Source organism: Anarhichas minor, unplaced genomic scaffold (genome assembly GCF_050575085.1).
Source record: "Anarhichas minor isolate MPS153535 unplaced genomic scaffold, ASM5057508v1 ptg000004l, whole genome shotgun sequence".
NCBI lineage: Eukaryota > Metazoa > Chordata > Actinopteri > Perciformes > Anarhichadidae > Anarhichas > Anarhichas minor.
In genome coordinates this window covers 1,198,510-1,220,334 of record NW_027466450.1, presented here as the reverse complement: position 1 = coordinate 1,220,334, position 21,825 = coordinate 1,198,510, and the positions used below count along the sequence as shown (strand labels likewise).

General features: G+C 40.2%; 2 protein-coding genes across 2 annotated transcripts in view; both read right to left on the bottom strand.

Annotated features, from left to right (window-relative positions):
- LOC142964841 (poly(rC)-binding protein 3) overlaps positions 1-10,180 on the bottom strand; it is a 60,705-nt gene extending 50,525 nt beyond the window's left edge. The window contains exon 1 of the mRNA XM_076105395.1: positions 9,978-10,180. The gene's annotated coding sequence lies outside the window, so the exon portion shown is untranslated. The remainder of the gene's footprint in view (positions 1-9,977) is intronic.
- Positions 68-20,107, bottom strand: LOC142971133 (GTPase IMAP family member 9-like). Its single transcript, XM_076111768.1, has 2 exons — positions 19,310-20,107; positions 68-186 (listed from the first exon to the last, which is right to left on the bottom strand). The coding sequence occupies exons 1-2, from the start codon at positions 20,082-20,084 to the stop codon at positions 68-70; spliced, it is 894 nt and encodes a 297-aa protein (XP_075967883.1). The 5' UTR covers positions 20,085-20,107.
- Positions 20,108-21,825: the final 1,718 nt, after the last annotated feature.

The window sequence follows — 21,825 nt, the reverse complement described above, 5'->3', positions numbered from 1 at the left end:
AGATCAAAGGCGTATGCAAGGCTGTTGAAGTGGCATTGTATGCACTATTCCATTGTACATGTCCACCTCATGAGCTGAATCCCGAGGTGAGCGTCTGCTGTGTCTGTTCGTGCCTCAGCCTCCAGCTGGGGCCAATCTGTTGGTCAGGTGTGGCTCGGTGGTAGTAGCCGCGGCCTTGCCAGCAAGCTGAGAGTACACACAGCCCACATACAGAAAGGGGAAGCTTACACTGGTAGAACTACCAGTAAAACACAACAGATACAAAATACCCCCATGGTAGTTCATCGTAACCGTTACGGGAAGGTTTCTGTGCCTCTAGAATGACGTTTGAATGGCAACATGAATAGAGATGAGTTAGAATAACCTTTCTCATCGCAGTAAATGAAAAGGGACAGTGATGCAGAAACTATAACGCCAATACAGTTGCATGGCCCTTGTGCAATAACAACAGAACAGGGACGGTGAAAGATCCCTACACATTAAGCGTTCACTTGCCATGTCGAGAAAAAGGGAATGATTTGCTGCGATGACAAAACGGCAGCGATATTATGACCTCTCCAGGAGGACATCAGAAGACAACCATTGATGCATTAAATCCCAACGGAGGGACTTCCCCCTGTGGTCTACGGTGTAGGACAATACACAGTCTGGCTACTGCTAGCCAGCTCCATTCAAGAAGTAGGGAGCGAGGACCCTACGCCGGGTTGGATTATGTCTAAATAAAGCCCCGGCGGTGTATGAATCACTGTGTCACTGATCCCCTCCGCTTCCCAGACAACAGGTTTGCTTTCTGCAAGCTGTCACTGGCTTTCCACTCTTTTCAAACGAAGAATAAAAGAGAGGGAGAAATCGAGACTGTGTGAGGGAGAGAGGGGAGTTGACGTTCATCACTCGAGTGCCGTGGCTTAGCCTAAGAGGCTTGAATAATCAGTATGTTAAGCTGTCAGGGTGTGCGCTCGCACCTACCACGCGCTTACAAACTCCTGGGCGCTTTTTAATCAAGCAAAAACGCTGAGAGGCAGTGGCGAGTGCCAAGAGCCCAGGCTAAGAGATGAGCTTTAGAATATCTGTCCTGACATCACCAGACGTGCATTTTCACTGTAAGCTGCAGATGCGTCTGTTTTTTCTTCTTCTTTCTTTTCTTTAAAAGAGGACACAGTGAATTTTCCCCAAGTTGTTATGTGCTGTGAATCATCATATTCAGTATAACTAGCTCATAGTACGACGATTCTCTGCACGTTCTACAAACAGATTCCACATTCACCGTGCATGACGGTGTTATCTACATTGTTTTGGTAAAATCCATCCTACGGTGCATTCGAACGTGTGTTGTCCCACTGCACTATATGTGAGACAGTACTGTCAGCAGCAGTCGCCAGCATTGCTGAACTGTCATAGGATTTTGAGCATTACTCCATTTAAGTGCCATAATTATTTACCCCAGTATCATCAGAAAAAAATCTGCTTCAAAGTGCTGTTGAAAATTTGACTGAAACGTCTCCCCAAATAGTGCATTCATGGGAGTTGCAAAGAGAAAATCGTTTATTAATCAGAAGCTAGTTTGTAAACGCAGCGCTGTGTTACTGGTGATTTCCAGCACTGAAATGCGTCCGAAGTATTTGTATGAGTGATGAAAATCAAAAGAGAAACACTGACTTTTCATGTAACACCACGAGGTTGACATTTATTGTTTTAAAATAAAAACTAGTGCAGCGCCTGTTCAAAACGCACATGTTCAGAACAGGCCGATTGCTTAGCCTGTGTGGTGTTGCTGCTTGCAGCTTTCTCAAAAAGCGCTTATCCAAACAACATTGACGCTGCGCTTCCTTGGGTCCTGATCAACACACCCGCCATGACATAGTTGCATCTGCTAGCAAGGCTAGAGTTTACGCGTCGTTTGAGAGCAAAGGTTCGCATGATCATCGACGGAGAGCGAGCTGCACCCAGCATGCGGTTCTGCGGTGTGACAGTTAATAGTGGTCCCCTCACCATGCATTACACAGTGTGTACGTAACCCACTATTAATAAATATGTCCCCTAGATCTCAAGAGCTCACACTTCACACTGCACCCCATTGGGCCCTCAGCAATACACCCACCAACTGTGAAGTCGATCGGATGAACGGTTGTCAATACAATCAAAGGACAGACACACACAGACAGAGATTTCCTCCATTTTAGTTAGATAGTTAGATATCCAACTACTGATGCAGTTACTTGAAATGCAGCAAACGTTAGCATGCTAACACGCTAAAAAACAAGGTAAACATTCCTGCGTACCTGCTAAGCTGATCAGCATGTTAGCCTTGCCATTGTGACCATGTTAGCATTTAGCACAAAGCACTACTGTGCTTAAGTAAAACAATAAATAAATCAATTAATTACATACCGATATAAATGCATAGTATATATATATATATATATATATATAAAGAGGTCAACATGCAAGAACATGTAAACTCTACACAGGCCAGGAATCAACAGTATTAGCCACTTCACCACCATGCAGCGCTTAACAGGAAGGTGAAGAAACTTATCGTCTGACCCCAGGGCACTAATGGCGCTGAGTGACAAACCCTCAATTTACGAAATGGCCAGGATAAACTCACAGAGGGGGAAAATTATAGAATAATGAACAAGATTAAGTTTCCATTCTTAACACTTGAGCTACTTTATTGAACAATGAATATTTCACAGGTTAGAGGCCCTGATATCCGGCGTCTTTCAGAAGACCCAGAGGAAGACATGGGAAACTAAAGGAAACTAACTCTGACATTAGTGAACATGAAGTAATATGCTTTGTTTCACTAAACATCTGAAAAGTACCAAAGTTACATTGTAAATGTTGGAACTCGGCAGAAACTGAAGAAAGGACATTAAGGTGGAAACTGCTCCGATTTTGACCCCATCCTCCTTGTTTTATCATCTACACTCCTGAGAAGCAGAAACACTGAGCCACAGGGACACATCCAGCTGTGAATAAAGGCTGACGTTGATCTTTAAAGCAAAAATAAAAATGAATACTCTATGTTGAGGTAATGTATGTCAAATAATGTAAAGAGTGCTGGTTTTGAAATTAATTTGTAAATGGAGGAGCATCAACCCCCCACCCTCCCCCTTTCTACTCTGTTCTTATTCCCTCTCTCTACTATAGACTGATTGCATGAGATAAAATCCACATCTGTGATTAAGTTGGTAATAAATAAATAATTATAAACTGTGGATCGAAGCCTTAAGTAGGCCTATATTAATATGCTAGTAAGATCCTCCTACATAAGTATGTATGTGCATATTATATGTCCCCAGAAATCTTAAACAGAATTTCAGGGTGCGCACTACTTAATCCCTGTATTTTGAATATATATTTTAATATATTACGAGGAAAAACTTTGTCTTTCTTTGTAAACCACTCACAAACTGACTCATCTAAGTGTTTATACGTCTTTGTTGTGCATCTTTGTTTTGTAAGTGTACAAAATTCATCTTACTGACTCAATAAATATAGTGTGTCTATATTAATTATACATTAATTGTGAAAGCTTAGACTTATCTCATCCATTCATTACACACATAAATATATAGACATGATGCCACCTGGTCAAATGTGATCCTTTTTGGTCGTTATTCATTGTACTCAACATTGTACTCATTTATTCATCCTTTATTCACTTCATTCATTGTGTTCCTCGTTTGTTATTTCATGTGTCTGTTGAGTAGTTTAGTTTTTAATTAATAGATCAAAAAACATGTTATTTATGAAGAAGTTGATCATGTTATTGGTCACTGTACACCATATCAAGAACTCCGCACTAACCCTGAAATCTTGAGATTCAATTGATTCATATCAGTTGTGGAAGTTCTCTCTGTTTTTACAAAATTGGGTGGCATCTTAAATTGAATCTAGTCTCAAATTCTGTTACTTTAAATAATTGTGTCTGATAGCTCAAGCTGAGTTCCATCACTCCCCTCCAACTTTCACTCCAATTCATGGGTTTATGATTCATAAATTTGGATTATTCATTATCATTACATATTTCGACATTCTATTAAATCTGCTACAAGCAATAATACATCATCACAAACTGAATTACAGTAAAACAGCGCCAGCTGGATTCCGTTAAAGTAAATGAAAACAACAGTTTTGGTTTGAGAGAGTTTGAAAAACAATGGTTACAAATAAATCCTAACTGACGGCAGATTGATTCATGGAGTGGGTTGAAAAGGTAACCCATATCATACCGAGGTCAAGGATAATATTCCATATCAGCCCTTCTTTCCATTGTGCTTGTCAAATGTCAAACTACTGCCAGATTATTGTGGCACATCATTCATTTCATCCCTCTCCTGTTCATGTCACTTGGTTTCCACAAGCACTCATTCCAAACACCATGCGTCTGTTTTAGCAGAATTCACGGGAAACCGTCACACCTTTCCTGTTGTTTTAACCAAGAACAGAATACTTTGTAGTAGTCTGACCTAATATACAAAACTAACTCTTTTGTATATTGGATCTTGTATATGAGCCCTAATGTAATAAAGAATTAACAACACAAGGGTAATTCTGTCACAACCGTCCTCCACGGGTATACGGCTAGTTCTTTGATCACTGCAGCTCTCTCAACTCCAAGCCAACAATAATATGTTCTTGTGACTTCACCACTTGAGCTGGTTCTCCAAACCCCCTGCATTAGCGAGTATAAAAATAGCAGCAACACAGGGGGCAGAAGGGGCTGCCTATTTATGACCATACTTTGCCACCCAGAGTGAGCAGCGGGGAAGGCTGAAGCCCTGTTCCTGCTCCACCTTTCCCTCCTTAACCCGCAGCCTCTTCCATTTTTTCTCTCCCAACTCTTCATCCTCTCTGATTGATCTTGCAACCCTTCGCCGGCTTAAATTACATCTTTGCAAGGAGACAAAAAGGCCCTCAGGTTTCACAGATCATAATTCTCTCCAATAGCTTCCACTTCTAAAAGGTGCCATGGTTAATTTCAGCCTCTGGCACTGCATCACAGCCCCCAACCCCTCGCATTCTGTTATGAATTATGACACAGGATAGATTGTTTTTTAAGTTTACAGCCCAGTGACAGAAAACTGCTAACCAATCAAGTGAGTGTGAAGGAGGGAGCAAGAGGTAAAAACAAGTCAGTGCCAGCAAGAGTGTTCAATGGATTATTTGTGTGATCAGCCGCTTGCTGACCCTGTGGTTAGATTTCTGTGCATCACTGTACACACACATATCCCCTGCTGAAACACACTACTGGCTCTAACTTTTAAAAACAACACACTGTTTTCAGGTTGATCTGTGAAGATGACTATGGGTGCACTAGTCTGCATCGCCACAGCTTATCAAACTGCATTCCTAAACATGGCCACTGCCCAAAATGGAAGCTCTCCATGGTCTTTTATTTTCTCATTGTAATGAAGATGAAAAGTGATGCCCACGCAGGACAAAAAGAGAAAAAAGGAAATGCAAATTAATAAATATATCATTCCAGCAATCTTCAGCTTCTTTGACGAAGCAAAGGATGTGGAGTTAGATCATGGTGACGGCGGGACAACATTTGCAATTTGCAAGTGTCAGTGAGAAGCATAGAGCTACAGTACCAGTAGTGGCAAATCAATCTATAATAACTAAAGCTAAAATGTACTTACATTTTTGCAATAATGTAATAAGTTAAATTATGTTGATTTTAGGATTAAAGGCAAAAACATTGATTTCCATGCACTGGTACATTTTGAAAGTTTTTAGAGAGAGAATTTCCTTTAATTTAGTGGAAAGACAATACCCACAGCTAACAGTATTTAGTATTTAGGGATAAACAAAGATATCCAAAATTCCGTCGGAAAAACCTTTGACTGTAGTATGTCAACATAAGCAAACACAAAAAAATTAACTTTATCCAATGTTTATTGCAAGTTAGTACAAATTCATTAAGAAATATACCTCATTTGCATATTTGAACATAACAATTAACACACAAATAATTGTCTTGATGAAAATAATCAACTGGTGATATTTATCTGGCGTGTCTCTCCTTAATCTGAGCAGTCACATAAAAATAAGCTGCTGTGCTCCTGGTGTGATTGTTGGGTTCAAAGGTGGTCATAGTCCAGCCTGGACTGTAGGTGGTGGTGAACCCCCTTTTATTGTGATTTTAATTGAATAGCCCTTGCATGCTGTGCTGAGACAGGTGGTCTGTGTAATTAACCAGGTGATCCCCTTGAAGAATATAGTAAAGCACCCTGACAAATTATTGATTAGGATCAAAACATGTCTGCATCAATCTAAACCTACATGCTAAGCAATGTGTCTAAAACATTCAGTAGGTGGTGATCAAGACATGTATGGCCCCATTGATTCTTTTGATAAATTCAAATGTTGCCTTAATATTCAAAATAAAAAGCTGATACATTCCCAGATTTTTGTAATTCAATTACATAAAAGTAATCAACACTTGAGGTATAACTTATGCAATACTGTGTTTGATGTTCTTTGTTTACCACAGTACAAATAACAGGGTTTCCATTTTTTATTTGAAAACGATTTTGACTCTAAGTTTGTTTAAGATTATTGATGACCACATCATGGTCGTAATGACGCTTCATTTGTACTCATTTTGTAGCATCACAATCCCTGGATGTGTGTTGTGTGTTAACAATTTAGGTTTGACGAATGTGTCGAAGTTGGACACTAAGTATTACAAATTTAAGTCCACCAAATATTACTCCATACACGGCACGAAACTTTGATTTAGCCCATTAAAAATGATGTATTCGATGTAAATTCCTATCGTGAAGAAGTAGGCGCCAGTGTGCAGCTACTTTTCCAATATATGAACTATAAAGTCAGCAGCCAACAGACCAAACACATTAATTCCTCTGCAGGCCTTTCGTCTGCGTCCATTTGCCCCCCGCCCCCCTCACCCCCCCATCATTCTGTGGCAGCTACCAAGACGGCAGCCAGTCAACGTCAGTGGCCTTTTTCACGCTGAGCCAGTCCCTACCCAGGCAACTCCCGGCATACTCTGTGCCCTGAGCCAGGCCAGCGGGAGATCCGGAACGGCTCGAATGGGCCAAGGCACAAAGGGCCAGCTGCTTGCAGAGCATTGGCCTTACATAGAAGGAAGCAGGGCTCACTGAATATGCTGGATACATGTGATCCATCTTTTTACAGTGCGGTTGTTCCAAATGGCAAATTAGCAGAGGAACACATTGAAAATGAAGACCTTTATAGAGTATATATGTATTAATGTATAATTACTGAGGATTCATTGAATAATAACAAGCAAGTCAACTCGTATGCCATCCTCAGCTTCATCCCCGTCTTCTCTCAATGGCATTATTTGAAAAACAAACGCCTGTCCGCTCAAATTTGATTTGCTGCCACTTCAGCAGCTTCATTTGCGTGCTTCGCTCAGCTCAACTCCCAAACCTTCACAACACCTAGTGACCCTGACTGACATCTGTGGCATTATGTGATGTGCAAGTGTAAAACTGGTCCGACACGGTGATGCACACTCGTTGTCTGCATCAACTGCATGCCGCTCAAATTAAGCTTAAAAGCAGCGGCTTACGGAGGCAGCATGCAAGTGCACAAGCAGGAGTGTGCAAACACACCGCCGAGGCTCATAAATATGTCATTCTACAAGGAGTTTTATGTATGCATTCTTATGAGAGCTTACACTGAAAGAGATGACGTGCGGTAAGTGCATTAAATATGGCTGCAGAAGAGCTGCATGGGCTCATGTGGGGAGAAATAAACACAAGTTATATTGGCCAGGTATAGTCTTCAGTTCTCTCAATGATTATCCTTGAATTTGACCAAACCTGGACTATGCTACTTTTGTTGATTTAAAGATCATTATTTTCAGATGATGATTAAAGTTGGTGACCTTAAGCTGTCTCAGACCTGAATGATTCTATTTTGTTAAGCGCTAGTAAGAAAGAGCCTTTTTCTATAACCAAGAAATCATTTTCCTCTGAGTCTAAACATCATCTGTTCATTCATAGAAAATACATAATTCACAAAATACAGCCGAGTGCTTGACAATAAAGTCAATCTGCCAAGATTGTTTTTATTGGTGAAGAACATTTTTCACCTTGATTTGTGTTTTTGTTCAATAAGCAATATATCTTTGCATCCAGCCTGAACTCCATAGAGGCTTAGAGGCCTCCTATCAACATGCTGTTTTTGATGATACATGGAAATCAGAGTCTGGGTTAATGTTTTGCTTTAGCATCTGGCCCAGAGCCAGCTGAGCATCTGAGGGTTAGCGCAGACAAACACCTGCATGTTTCGTCACGAAGTAGAGACACCCAATTTACACGTCCTAATAAACTAACCTGAATGCATGAATATGTGACCTCCGCCAGCAACATCATAAAAACGCTCTTCACCGACATATTTATGTTCAAAAAACATCATAGATATGTTAAATATAAGTGATATCCAGCATTAGATTTTAAGTTGTCAGAGATTTCCGTTATTTTCATTCCGTTGTTCCACACAAACTATCACAATAAAAGCCTCTCGGTGGAAGCTGCTCTCCCTCGAGGCAGCCTTGATGAGACAACCCAACATTCCCAAGATGCTTTGTCACAGATGCTCTTTTTGAGTAAATTAGAAAACGATTATCACAGAAAGAAAGGTCAATCTGTCTGATAGAGAAGGCCAGCGTTCTTTTTTTATAGTTGAAAGTCACAGGCAAACTTTATATGATTGCATAATGAAAATAGTTCAACAAATTAAAATGCCTTCTGTCAAGACCTGGGACTGGATTATAATAATGTTGTGTTTGTTAATTAAAGTATTTTTTTAATGTAGGTGCTATATAGACATTTAAATAATATGATGACCTAATAAATATCGGAAAAAAACCCATCAAATTTTCATCCACATTTGCTCCTCAGTCATATTTAAACATTTAAACACCCACCTCCTCAGAACCACACCACAGAAACAAAACACCACACCAGGAGAAGCATTTCCTCCGTTGTTGACATTGTTGTAAGGTCCAATTTTCAGATATGATAGAGTGGCTTTAAAAACTCCAGGCTGACAGTATTGATGTCTCAAGCACTTTAGCAGTATCTCTGTCTCCCTCACAAACACACACACACACACACACACACACACACACACACACACACACACACACACACACACACACACAACACTTCCCCTTCCTGGTAAAGTACAGGATGTGCGGATGGAGAACTAAGCAGTTTTTTTTCCTGTGTGTGTGTGTGTGTGTCTCCTCTGCTGTTGCCAGGAATGCTTTATGGGCCATGTTAATGTTGGACTTCTCTTGCTGGAGAGATTGCTTGATTCAATCAAGCAAGTCAATGCCTTGTAAAGTCATTACACTTTGTGCAATGTCATGCATTCTGGAGCCAGTGGACAGTCCTGTGTTCTGTCCCGGCATCAGTGGAAGTGGCCTATAGCGAAAGCACGTGTGCCTGGCGCGTCAGCACCTATAAATAGCCATCACCAACTAACATAAACACTCTTCAAAAATGAATTAGAGATGCATTTTCCCGTAAGTAAAAATACAGCATGTTGTCCTTGTCGACTTGTGCTCTGGGCAGACTTAGAAATAAAAGGCTTGATTCACTTTCCCACTGAAATTTGCACACGCTCAAAGCCAGAGGGTATGAGATTGCAAAAGACAAGAGGAGAGAAGATGAAGAGATTGTGTGGTAGAGAGAGAGAGAGAGGGGGGGGGGGGGGGGAAGTTGATATCAGAGGATGAAGAAAAATAGAGTGACCTCACTGATATTATCCCCTGCAACTGTGTCACTTTTCTGAGAGGGACAGAAGCGCCGCAGGGAAAACTTGAAATATGCAATGCAGGAAAGGAGGAGAGGCCAGAGGGAACAGACACAGCCGAGTGTAAAGAAAAGGAAAACAAGAGCAGAAGGAGAGGCGGGAAGTACTTTTTAAAGCCTCAGCGCCAGCTGAAAGAAGCAGAGTCTTACCTGTTCAGAGGTTTTGGTTGGTGGGACGGAGAAATGAGGAGAGTCAAAGGGTCCCGGGGTGGTCTGGGTGGTAGGGGGGGGGTCTCGGTCCGGCTGAAAGCAGGGCTGTAGGGTGGTCCAGGAGAGGGGAGGAAGGATGGAGTGACAGGGAGCAGGGAGACGGGGAGGCTAAAGGGGGGAGAAGAAAACGCTGCTTGCCTCTCCCTCCCTTACTCTCTCTCTTTATCTCTTTCCTCCCTCCAATATACACACACACACACACACGCGCGTGCGCTCGGAGGCAGACACCAAAACCCAGAGTCACTCAGATAATAGGCAGAGAAGGAGTCTTTACATTTACACGCTCTGCCACAGGGGGAGGATGGGGTGAGCTCTCCTCCCACTCTCCTCCAGGCAGCCAATGGGAGGCGGCACAGAGGTGTCCAGGCAGCCAATGGAAGGGGAGGCAGCCGGTGCTTTTGCCCCAGCCAGTAAGTGCAATAGCTCATATCCAGTTGAAATAATTACAATATGGAAGGAGTCGTGGAAAGCTTCCCCTTTTTTTTTTGAAGGACAGACCGAGCCTTGCTGTCCAGTCAGGGAGTGTGATTTAGGGCTGCAACAGACATCAGAGTGATTAGATTCTGGGCCTCTTAATCCGGCACAATATCACCGCATGGTCCTCTGCAGACCTGGCAGAAACCCTTCTGTGCCACACAGAAGAAAGAAAGAAAAAAAAAGAGGCTTCAGTCAGCTGGAGTTTAAGAATTACTCATGTGCGGTCAAACGAGCCTCGTATGCACAAAGGCAGGAACACACGACGACATGCATGGCATGTGTGTTCACATTCACAGGCTCTCACACACACCCACATGATCAATTCCCTTCTGCCACGCACAGTACATTTACACTCAGCATTCTCCAACGGCGCCCATCAACAACACCGAGCAGGGAGAAAAGTGTGAAATTTCATCAGGCGTTGTTGCCCATATGTTCACCGGGGAGCATACCGCACTTCCACAAGTCTTATTTAATTTCCCTCCCTCCCCTCCCCTCTCAATCGATGGCTCTGGCAAGCACCCAGCTTGATAAATGATCAATGGTGAACTGTCAGGTTGAGGAATGAAAGGCACGTCACCATTCCACTCCTTATTCTGCACCGGGGAGTGAAGGAAACAGCCGTTATACTGTTACATCAAGGGCCTTGCAAAAGAAGCAGTACTTTTCCGTTGTTCTCAAACACGGCTCGGAGACCTGCTGAAATATTTTGTGAGGGATGGAGGGAATTGTCATTCACGGCTGGAACGCCAGCTGTGGGGGGGTGCAGGTTTTTGTATATACAGCATATACTGTATATCGCTTCTTCATGATTTTTGGACAGTACGCCCTGGACAGATCGGCAGTCTATAACACACACAGACGAACAAGATCACACTCACGTTCAAGCCTGTGGGCGCTTGAGTGTTTTCATTTCACCTAACTTGCACGTGTTTGAGATGTTTTTAGAGGAAAAGCCCATGCACACATATCAACTGGCAGCAGTCAGACATTGGGTTTCCAGGAAATGCTCGTAGTTAATACGAGAGTACATTTTTTTCTGCCATCTCCTCTCCTTCAGCTTAAGATCCCTTGTCAACTTTAATCTGGATAGGCTTGACAATGTCTGCCAATGCTTATGTCTATCCCTTTTCCCAATTTCAGACATGGAAACATGTTCAACCATATGTCTCCATAAATTCAGTTTGTCACAGCTTTACTTAGATGTGACAGGACCATTTCAGAAATAACCACTATACACACAATGCTAATGTGACCTGGTGCAGGGAGAGGCAACAATGGCACAATGCAACAGCAGAGTTCCTGTTTGGTCATTCATTGTATGTGAGGCATTTTGCTGGGTCTTTCTTTGGTAATAATTAATTTGATTAACTTTTATTTTATTTATAAGAACTGATGACTTTATATGAATTGAGTTTCGGGCGGCAGCCAATGATTACCTTCATTATCGATTGATCTCCCTTATATTTTCTGGACTCACTGTTTGGTTTCCAATGAAGTGATCGTGGTACTCTTGAAGCAGAGCAAGATGTGGATTTTCTCTCTCTTTCTATTGCCTCATTTCCACTGCGTGCTGCCAGCACGGCTCAACTTGCCTTAACTCGCTTGAAACCGTTCTTGTATTGGTTCTCCATTAGCTAAAGTTGTGGATGAAACTTGGTACCACTTTGGGCGAGGTTCTGCTAAGAGTCCTGTCTGCATTGTCTACGTTTACATACATGCACAAAATATTTCATTTTTTGCCCTTTGCAGCAGTGCATACCATAACATAACAACCCCCCCCCCCCCCCCCATGATGTACGTCCTGAAGCCGCGCCCTTTAAAGGAGACATATTATACTCATTGTCAGGTTCATACTTTTTATTTTGGATTTGTACTAGAACATGTTTGCATGCTTTGATGTACAAAAAAAATCTTCATTTTTCTCCTATAGTGTCTGTATGAACATACGTGTTTACACTCCTCTGTCTCTCTGTTTTCTTTAAGGATCTTTAAGCCCCCCTGCTACCTGTGACTGTATAGTTGTGATACCACGATCTCACGGAGGCTGTGTGCATTTCTCCATGAATTGAACATATCGACACTTTCACAATATTCACAGCCTTTTTACGATTGCACTGTATACATGTCCAAATAATGCGCCTGAAACCCAAATAACATGGGCTCATCCCACATGTCTTCATCAGTCTTAAACATGTCCTAACCTTATTCAATTTAGAATATTGTAATACAATAGTGGAATATTAGTGTGCATGTAAACGTAGGGAGTGACGGGATATTATCTGCAGTGGAAAAATATATTGAGAGAAGCACCTGGTATCATAAGTGAGTACAGTTTTTACCTAAATACCTGACATAATTCATTTCAGACTTCTTTACATAATTTTAAATTCCTCTTTAGAGTTAGGTTCCTTTAATGCATTAGTTCTCGCCTACAGCTCCACTCCACCATCTTAAATGAAATAATATTGGATTCAAATCCTCTTTATACAGTATATAGTACATAATCACCAGCTGTGTGAAGAGGTTAGTAGAAAATAAAAAATAAGGAGATCAGAAGAAGAAGAAGTTATTTTTCCATCTAGGTAAAACAGTTGCATGTGCAGGGCCTGCGGATCATCACATTACTCTCCTTTTGAAAGATCTTAGATTTGCAAAGGGGCCCTAAAAATCAATGAGGCTGTCAATACCTGAGTGCATTATAGCGTGGTCAGATATGCACAGCACAAGTGTGGCATCAAACTGTCAGTTTAGCGGAGAGTAAAATCCAGAAGTTTCTCATTCTGTCAAATCAATATCGCCAGACGGGGGATGCATGAGAAAAGAATATCCCATTACTGGGCCGCCCCTTCTATAATGCCGTCTAAGATTAAACATACAAGCATGATTCCTTGTAAGGAAAATAATTTCATGGATATTTATAATGTTTGACAGGATTTTCCCCTTTCCTGCATGCATGAGTTTGGATCTCGACGATGCAATGATTGTTAATTATCTCGCCAACGCGCCAACGCTGTGTATTGAAATGTCTCTGGACGGAGCAATTGGCGAGATACCTACATAGTGCGATCTATGTCCTATTAGGACAAAAGGGGTCACGGATTCCAAAGGCAACGCCGTCATTTACAGCAGCATACTTTCACAGAACAGGGCTGATAAGAGGCCCGTCTGCGTGTGAGTGGGAGAGGAAGAGACATAAAAAATTCATGAGAAGATGGAAGGAGACGTCACATCGAATATGTAACCAGCTGCACTGATGACCATGGGCAGAGAGCTGTGTGAGGTTGGTGAGGGAGCTGTGAACTGCCACTGTCCTGTAGACCAGACCTGGGGGGATTGTGAGTTACACGATCACGGAGGCCTCAAAAGATGCAAAAAACAAAAGCATGATACATATAAACATATATTTGTTTTTAGCGGTTATTTGGTAGTTCGTGGTAAAGGGTCTTCGTTGATGAAATGTCACAAACAGTATTTAACAAGAGTGGATGTCATTTTGGTTCAGAATTTTGGCAAGAAGATTCATTTTCGCACAGTGCTGCTAAGTGACATTGTCATCCAGATACATACATAAAATATAGATGAAAACCATTCCATTGATTAAATTGCATCAGTTATGTGAAAGGCAATCAACGATAGAATAATCTGTATTGGGCCAGCGTGGTAAGTCACAATCTTTTCACCTCTGTCCCTGAAGCCTGTTTGTCAGTAAACGGCTTCACCGTGACTTTGAATTATGCCTTTCAAATGTGAAGATCTTGGAGCAACCTGGGTCAGAGTAAAGGAGAGGGCATGTATGATGAAGTGGTCAAAGCCAATGCCAGGAATATCCACTCAGATAGCATCCTCCTTCATCAATTATTTAAAGACAGGAGGGAAAAAAATTGACTTAAATGCCATATATTCACAGGGGGATTAAAAGACTGGGAGATTGTTACTCATTATCTATCTAAATGTCAGTGAAATGTGAAAGCCTTGCGGTGGGACTCAAGTACTTCAGACACTACACAAATGTTGCTTCAGGCCTGCTTATTACCCTTTAATTTGATGGGGAGCATGTTGGTCTACTTGGAGGCAGAATGCATTAAAATGGTGATATGTGAAGACATTTAAGCAAGTAGTCTTTTTTTACACACACTTATCTTCCTGTCTATATGATAAGGTTGGTAATACATAAAACATAAGCTTGCTCTTCTCTCAGATGAAACACAGCACAAGGTCACAATACAAAGTGGCTCTGTAACCGAGCCGAATCCAGTGTTAGATCTGGGTTAATGTGACAGCGAGTCACCAACATCGGATAAACACAGACCAGAGATCTGACAACTGTGGCTTTTCGCTTCCGCCCCGAGCGTAATTAAGTCCCCCAATATCTGGTTGTCACCTTGTTGTATCATTACCGTAGCTGGATCATTTCACTGTACTTAGCTATTACTTGGCACCCACTAAATATAGCTTTCCTCAGGCAGACAGTGTGATAGCACCTCGCAGCAAAGCCAGCTGCGGGTTATTACATCCCAGCCACCCATCGCCCACTCTAGGCCTCACTCAGTCAAGAAGACTTAAATGGATAATACGTCACTCAGTCAGTTGTGTTTATTTTTCCCTGAAGATTTACTCAACCAAGGACGTTGAGGAATCGGACAGGAGTTATGATGCTGGTCTATTTTTCTTTCAACCGGGGACTGCGACCCCTCCCTCACAGTCAATTAATATAAGCCTTGCAGCTCTTGTGGGGCCGCTCAGTTGGCTGAGATGCTTAAGAGGCAGATTTGATGAAATTGAGTGGGAAGTGACTGTATTTACTGATTATTTTTAAGGAATGCTCGCTTTTTTATTACGGGTGGGCGCGTGGATAAATTCAGCTGCGCCTGATTCATAAATGACCTGCCACTAAAGATGATGCCTTAAGGCTCCCATCTAATACCGACTTAATACTAAATTCGGCATGAGTTTATTGAAATGTGAAACTTGAACGAAACTGACCCGAGCTAATTTTTACAATGTTCACTGTGCTCTGTATTGAAGTACGGGCCTGTTAAGAACCTGTCCAGGAAACTATTCAGCACAACAACATTAACTGTCTCAAAAACCAGGCTGATAACCATATGTTGTACAAATTGTAACCCTAGCTCTATGAAGAGGATCTACTATACAGACTTGTCGAGTGACACCTAACAGTGCAAAGAAATTTGCCTGATTAGGTGGTGAGCATCAGTCACAATCAAATAGTCCGGTGGATATGGTATTAGGGCGATACCGCACATTTAGGTGTTCTGTTATAAATATAACAAATTCGGCAGAGGAAACCTTTACTCTTGCTGTACTTTGCCTTGGCGTCATCTCTCTTCAGGACACATTTTCTTAAATTATTTCTAATTAGAATATTTTTGTATTTCAATTTAGTTGTTATTTAGCCTTTCTGATCGCCCAGATGCTGCTCCTGGTCCGGTAAATTTGTGCAAACATGGTGATTTATTCACGCACACTAAGGAGATTGATTCAAAGCACATTAGTTATTTTTGAATTTGTATTAACAGTATTAGAAATAGGCTCACATTTAAACTGCAGTAGACTACATATCATGATTTATTGGGAGAACCCAAGCAAATCTATGTAAAATCAGACATTCAGCACCCCACATATTGCCGCAATGAAATGATTTGTTGTTTCATAGCCACATTTTCCCACCACCCAGTTGAATCGGGCTCCTTAGATCAAATCCTCAAATAGTCGACTATTTAGGGTCACCCCTCTAGTTCAGATATTCATGACCCCCACAAGAGGAATCATGATGACTTTTCATAACCTTCATCTTTGGCATTTTTTTGTCCAATACTTTGGTTCCAATACCTTAAAAATAATGACATACCTATCAGGCTCAGATTTGATTTGTTTAGTGTTAATTAGTGATTGTTAGCATGCTAACCTAACCTAACCTAACATTGTGAACATGGTTAGCATTTTACCATGTAAGATGAGAGTTTTACTAAATGTATCTATGTGTGTGTTTGATTGTTTTAGAATTTTTTGTGAAAACGAAACTGCTTATTTAGCAGTATGCTCTGGAAACTGTTTTAAAGCAATTTTATATTTTTATATGTGTGCTTCGTGTTATATTTAGATTTGAGTTTGCGACCCCAAACTACAGCTGTCTTTTTTTGGCATTTGATGTCCAGTGTCTATCTAACTCTATTTTTTATCATTTGGATGTGTTAAAATAAGAAACCATACTGTGCATATGCTATGATTTATTCTTCTCAAAGTGAACATACACAACATGAACACATCCTCCACATCTCCCACTACATTATATATACAGATTATATTTTATATGAACCATACACACTCCACACGTAGAACATCCCCAGATGTTACAACACCACCAATGATTCTGTTCAGCATGGATGTGGAAGCTTCTGAAACTCACTAATAGCACAATAGCTTTTTGTTTGTTTGCCAGCTGGTTGTCTGGGGGAAAGAATCCAGGAAGAGAAGAGCTGGTCACTTAAAGCTACAGTTAATGACAGCGATTTTGTGCTTCATTTTTTGTATGAATCAAACAACTGAGATACGACGTGTTGATTAGTGAGGGTTATACTATTTTGTATGACTCTTTTGTGGCTCTATGATCATTTTCATGACTTTTTTTATGACATACTATCCTATGATATTTTTATGATCTTTTATGGCATACTGTTTTTTATATTTTTATGACTTTTATATGACATACTACAATATGATATTTCTGATGTGACTCTTTGATGTTGTACAATAATGTGCTATTTTTATGGCAAACTATACTATGACTTTTCATGACATTTTGTGGAATACTATACTATGCCATTTTATTGATATATTATTATAGGGTATTTTTACAATTGTTTTATGATGTTGGTTTATACACCTGCAGTAACTCATAAGTGATGATAATGCTACAAGTCCCTATGAGTGAAACAACTATAAATGTAATATAACAAGAATATATATATATATATATATATATGTGTATACTGTGTATATATATATATATATATATATACTGTGATACTGTATATATATATATATATGTATATTAGTGCTGGGCAAGTTAACGCGTTATTATCGCATTCATTAATTAACGCCGGCAATTATTTTATCGCGCGTTAACGCATTTTTTTTTTTATTATTAAGCGGACATTTTTAACACAAGAACCGGGCAGCGAGCGGTGAACAGCTGTGTTTGTGTGGCATCACTTCCTGCTGCTGCTGCCCCCCCAATCAAACGTGACAATACCAAAATACATATTCTCGTGTTTTTAAATGAACATATAAGCACGTGAGAACAAACTGCTCTTAACTGCAACTCTTTATTAGCATAACTTCCTCATGCAGGTTACTGCCACGGTACAGACCCCCTCCAGGTTCCCTTGCTTCACCTACATTCCCCTGGGTCCTAAGTCCCTCCATGTATAGCTTCTTATCACCCTCTATGTACCAACGTACATTTATAACAAATACCACACATATTACCGTAATCAGCGTTGCATATGTGTCTGACCAAAATACCAAAAAAAGCAAAAAAGAAATGATTCATTTAAATTATTTTTTTTAGAGTTTTTGAAGTTGTTTTGTTTGTAAAATGTATAATAAGCATATCATTTAGTTATCGCTACTGAGAATTTAATTAAAAGAAACATGACGTAGATAGGTTTGCAGTTTTCAAGGTGTATATTTCAAATTGCATTTATTACACACATGCAAATAAAGTTGTGAACACCGGCTGAATATCTATTATCAGAATCATAACTGTATTTTAACTGCTACTGTGTAAAGCAGGAAAATATAAACAACACAGTACAGTGCAAGTCCTGCCTTCCAGCTGGAAAATGTTGTTATCATTCAAGTTCTCAAATTATTTGGCCCACTAGTGTTGCTGGATGTTAACAGCAGCAGCAGTACCCATAGACATTAAATGAGGCATATTTGTAACGCTGTACAAAATGCCTTTTTTACCATTAAAGCCTCGAATGAGGTTTTTCAAAAGAAGCTTTGAATGTCTGTCTATGATGTCATCACCCTGAAAAATTGGCAAGATATGTTATATGGAAGATGTAATATGCAAGATAAGACTTTTGACCTTTGAACTCTTGGTAGAACAGTTAATCATGACTCAGAAAAAGGTCTGGTCTTAATATCACATGTTTATTACAAGACCAGTTTAGCATATGAACACTTACAGCTTTACATAACTTGTGAAAAGAATGCTTTGACTGTTACTTAAGTTTTTATATGATCTTTTATTAAATGTTAATGATATGCGTACATTTATTACTACGAAAAGTTAACTTACACACTGAATACCTCCTAAGACCATGTTCAAAAATAAATCATGCGTGACTTAGCCTGATAGCAATAGTCTCTAGCTCTACTTACATGATTACAATTAGCTTCATTATCATTCATTATGATAATTAAAAAAGGCAAATGTAGATTATAGTTCTGCAGATGAAATCATTTTTGTTTCATATATTCCTGTACTCTGTAGTTTAACTGCCTGAGATATCAAGATATTGTACACCTTAAAGCTTTTTGGAATCCTTTAAGGAAGTCAGCCAAAAAGTCATTACTCTCCTCAGCTTCCTTTCTGGCATCTTGTACATGCCTTATCTGCAACGTTTCTCTTTCTTCTCTCAGTTTTCTGTCATACTGTTCCTTCATTTTATTCTGCATGTTCACCATATCATTTTCTTTCTCCTCTCTGTCTCTCTGTCTCTCTGCTTCTCTCTCTTTCCTCTCCCTCTCTCTGTCCTCACCCAACTTCTTCATCGTCTTCTTCATTTTCTTCTCATACTCTTTGCTCTTCCTCTCGCTCTCAGCCTTGAGTTGGTCATGCATTTTCTTCATCTCTTTTTCATATTTTTCCTGTAGTTTCATCTCCAGTTTCTCTTGTTCTTTCCGAATTTGCTCTTCTTTCTCTTTCAGGATGCGTTGTTGCTTCTCTTCGATTTTCCTCTCTGCCTCTTGGAACATCTCGTTGGTGTAGTGGCTTCCTCCGTTCTTCTGGGCTACAATTCTGATCTTCTGGAGCAGCTCAGTGACCTGAGAGCGATCCTTCAGCTTATTGTTGAAGACATGGTACTGGCCATTACATCTGTCCACTAGTTCCTGCAGGTCCGGGCAACCCTCCAAGAACTCCTCAATAGATGTGTCTTCAAGAAGGTCACCATGAGTAAAGAGCACCATGCTGTATTTGTCTGCAGCCTGGCCAAAGAGTTCTTGAATTCTCTGCACCGTCTGCTTTTCCTCTTCAGTGTATCTGCCCAGCTTGATGATCACCAGGAACACATGGGGTCCAGGAGCAGCATAAGAGATGCACTGGCTGAGATCTTTAGATGTTTTCTCCATTTTAAACCTGGTGTCAAAGAGGCCCGGGGTGTCGATAACAGCAACCTGTTGCCCATCCACCACAGCGTTGCCCTTGGAACAGTATACAGTCATAGACTTTCCACTGAACTTTGATTCAAAGCACTGTCGTCCCAGAATGGTGTTTCCACTGGCACTCTTCCCAATTCCAGTCTTCCCCACCATCACTATCCTCAGCTCCTCATCATTTTTTCTGTTGCTTCCTGTGTAGAAGAATGAGTGACACTGAATAAGACTCTACATCAGGTTGTACACACGTTGTACTCAAACTTGTACAGATATAGGAGAAAAGAAGCATCCATTCTGCTGCTTTGACAGAGCCAATAAAGGACTTTGTTGGAGGATCCAATTTACAACATTTTTTAAAACTGTTTGTCAGTCACATCACTTAATAAATCAAAGGAAACTCTCAACTGAACCTCCCTTCAAAAGACAATTCAACCTCCCTAATAACAATACAATGACAAAAACAGAACAAATTAACTTTTGACTCTGATTCTTAAGAACAAAAACTGCCTTTATCTGACTCAACTATGGATAATTATTATTTTTTTAATTTTCTAGAGATGAAGAAATTGTGATTTTAAGTATTCCAGAATTTATATCAGGTTACATTCATGGTACTAAAGTCAAACTAAATGTATTTACAGTTCTACCCAGTAAGTCTAATACAGTATTAGTTTATAGGAGGTACAGAGGAACATTTCATGAAATTTAATTCAGCAGTGAGCAATGCTATATCAACATACAATAATTTACTTTAAAACATAGATACAGTTTCCGACTTACCTAGGTTTCTGGCCATGTTTGGGTTAAAGAGTGGAGTAGATACTGCAGCTGAAGTTCAGACAGTTCAGAGTGCGTCTCCTGCAGCTCTGTTAGAACGGCCCTATATGTACTAAACAACACCCACAAATAGAAAGGGAAACCAAAGCTATTCATGGAGGTATCAGTTATGGAAGGATTTTTTAATAGCTGGGTCAAAGGTGAGAATATATGCTAACTACAATATACGTAGTCTTTAATCATTTTGGAGTATATGTATCTTGTCTTAACAAAGAAAGCAAGAGACATTAGTTATTCTAGATTAATTAATCAAGATAGTATTACTATAAGCTTAAACAATCTCACAAGCTGTGTCACATAACACATTCAGTTATTACCAGAGCTTTAGTTTAGTATACATTTTTAAGAGTACTTTCAAATGTTTAAACCTTGATCCCTTTCCAAAACACATCCATGACCTCAGGTTGAAAATATTGAGAAAAAAAGACAATAATTTAACTCTGCATACAGTAATGATAATGACTTAGTATATCCCAGATAAATATGGAACTTGTGTGGAGAAAGGTTTTTCTCGATGACCAAATGCTGGCTTATTTGTCACAGCGTTTTATAATTTAACTTTCCTTTGCAAGTTCCCACTGTTGTTTGACTTCTGTTTGAATTCAGCCTTTCAAAAGTCTGACAGTCTGTCCCCTGTTTACTGTCTTCTGTATCAGGCCCTGCATTACCACAACATTCCTGAGCATTTACAAGAAATGGCAGCACTTCTTTAAAGCAGCACAAAGCTCCCCTTCAGTATTTACAGGAAAAGGCAGCAGTTCTCTTAATAGTGCAGGGCTGCAAGACATTGCGAGCCAAGTTTATTTGAATATGACATACTCAAATACAATTCAAAGTGCCTTTCAAAATGTATTGACCACATTAACCAGAAAGTGCATCAATAGAAATGGAAACAAATTACTGTTAAAATTTGGAAAAAGAGAGATTTACAAGACTAAATCTTTAGGTTCTTTAGTGCTCGAGTACTTAAGGTTTAGTCGATTCAACATATTCACACAGTGGACATATGGCTCTGACATCGTGCTCAGGGTTGGAAGGAATCTCCCTGAAACTAGTCAAA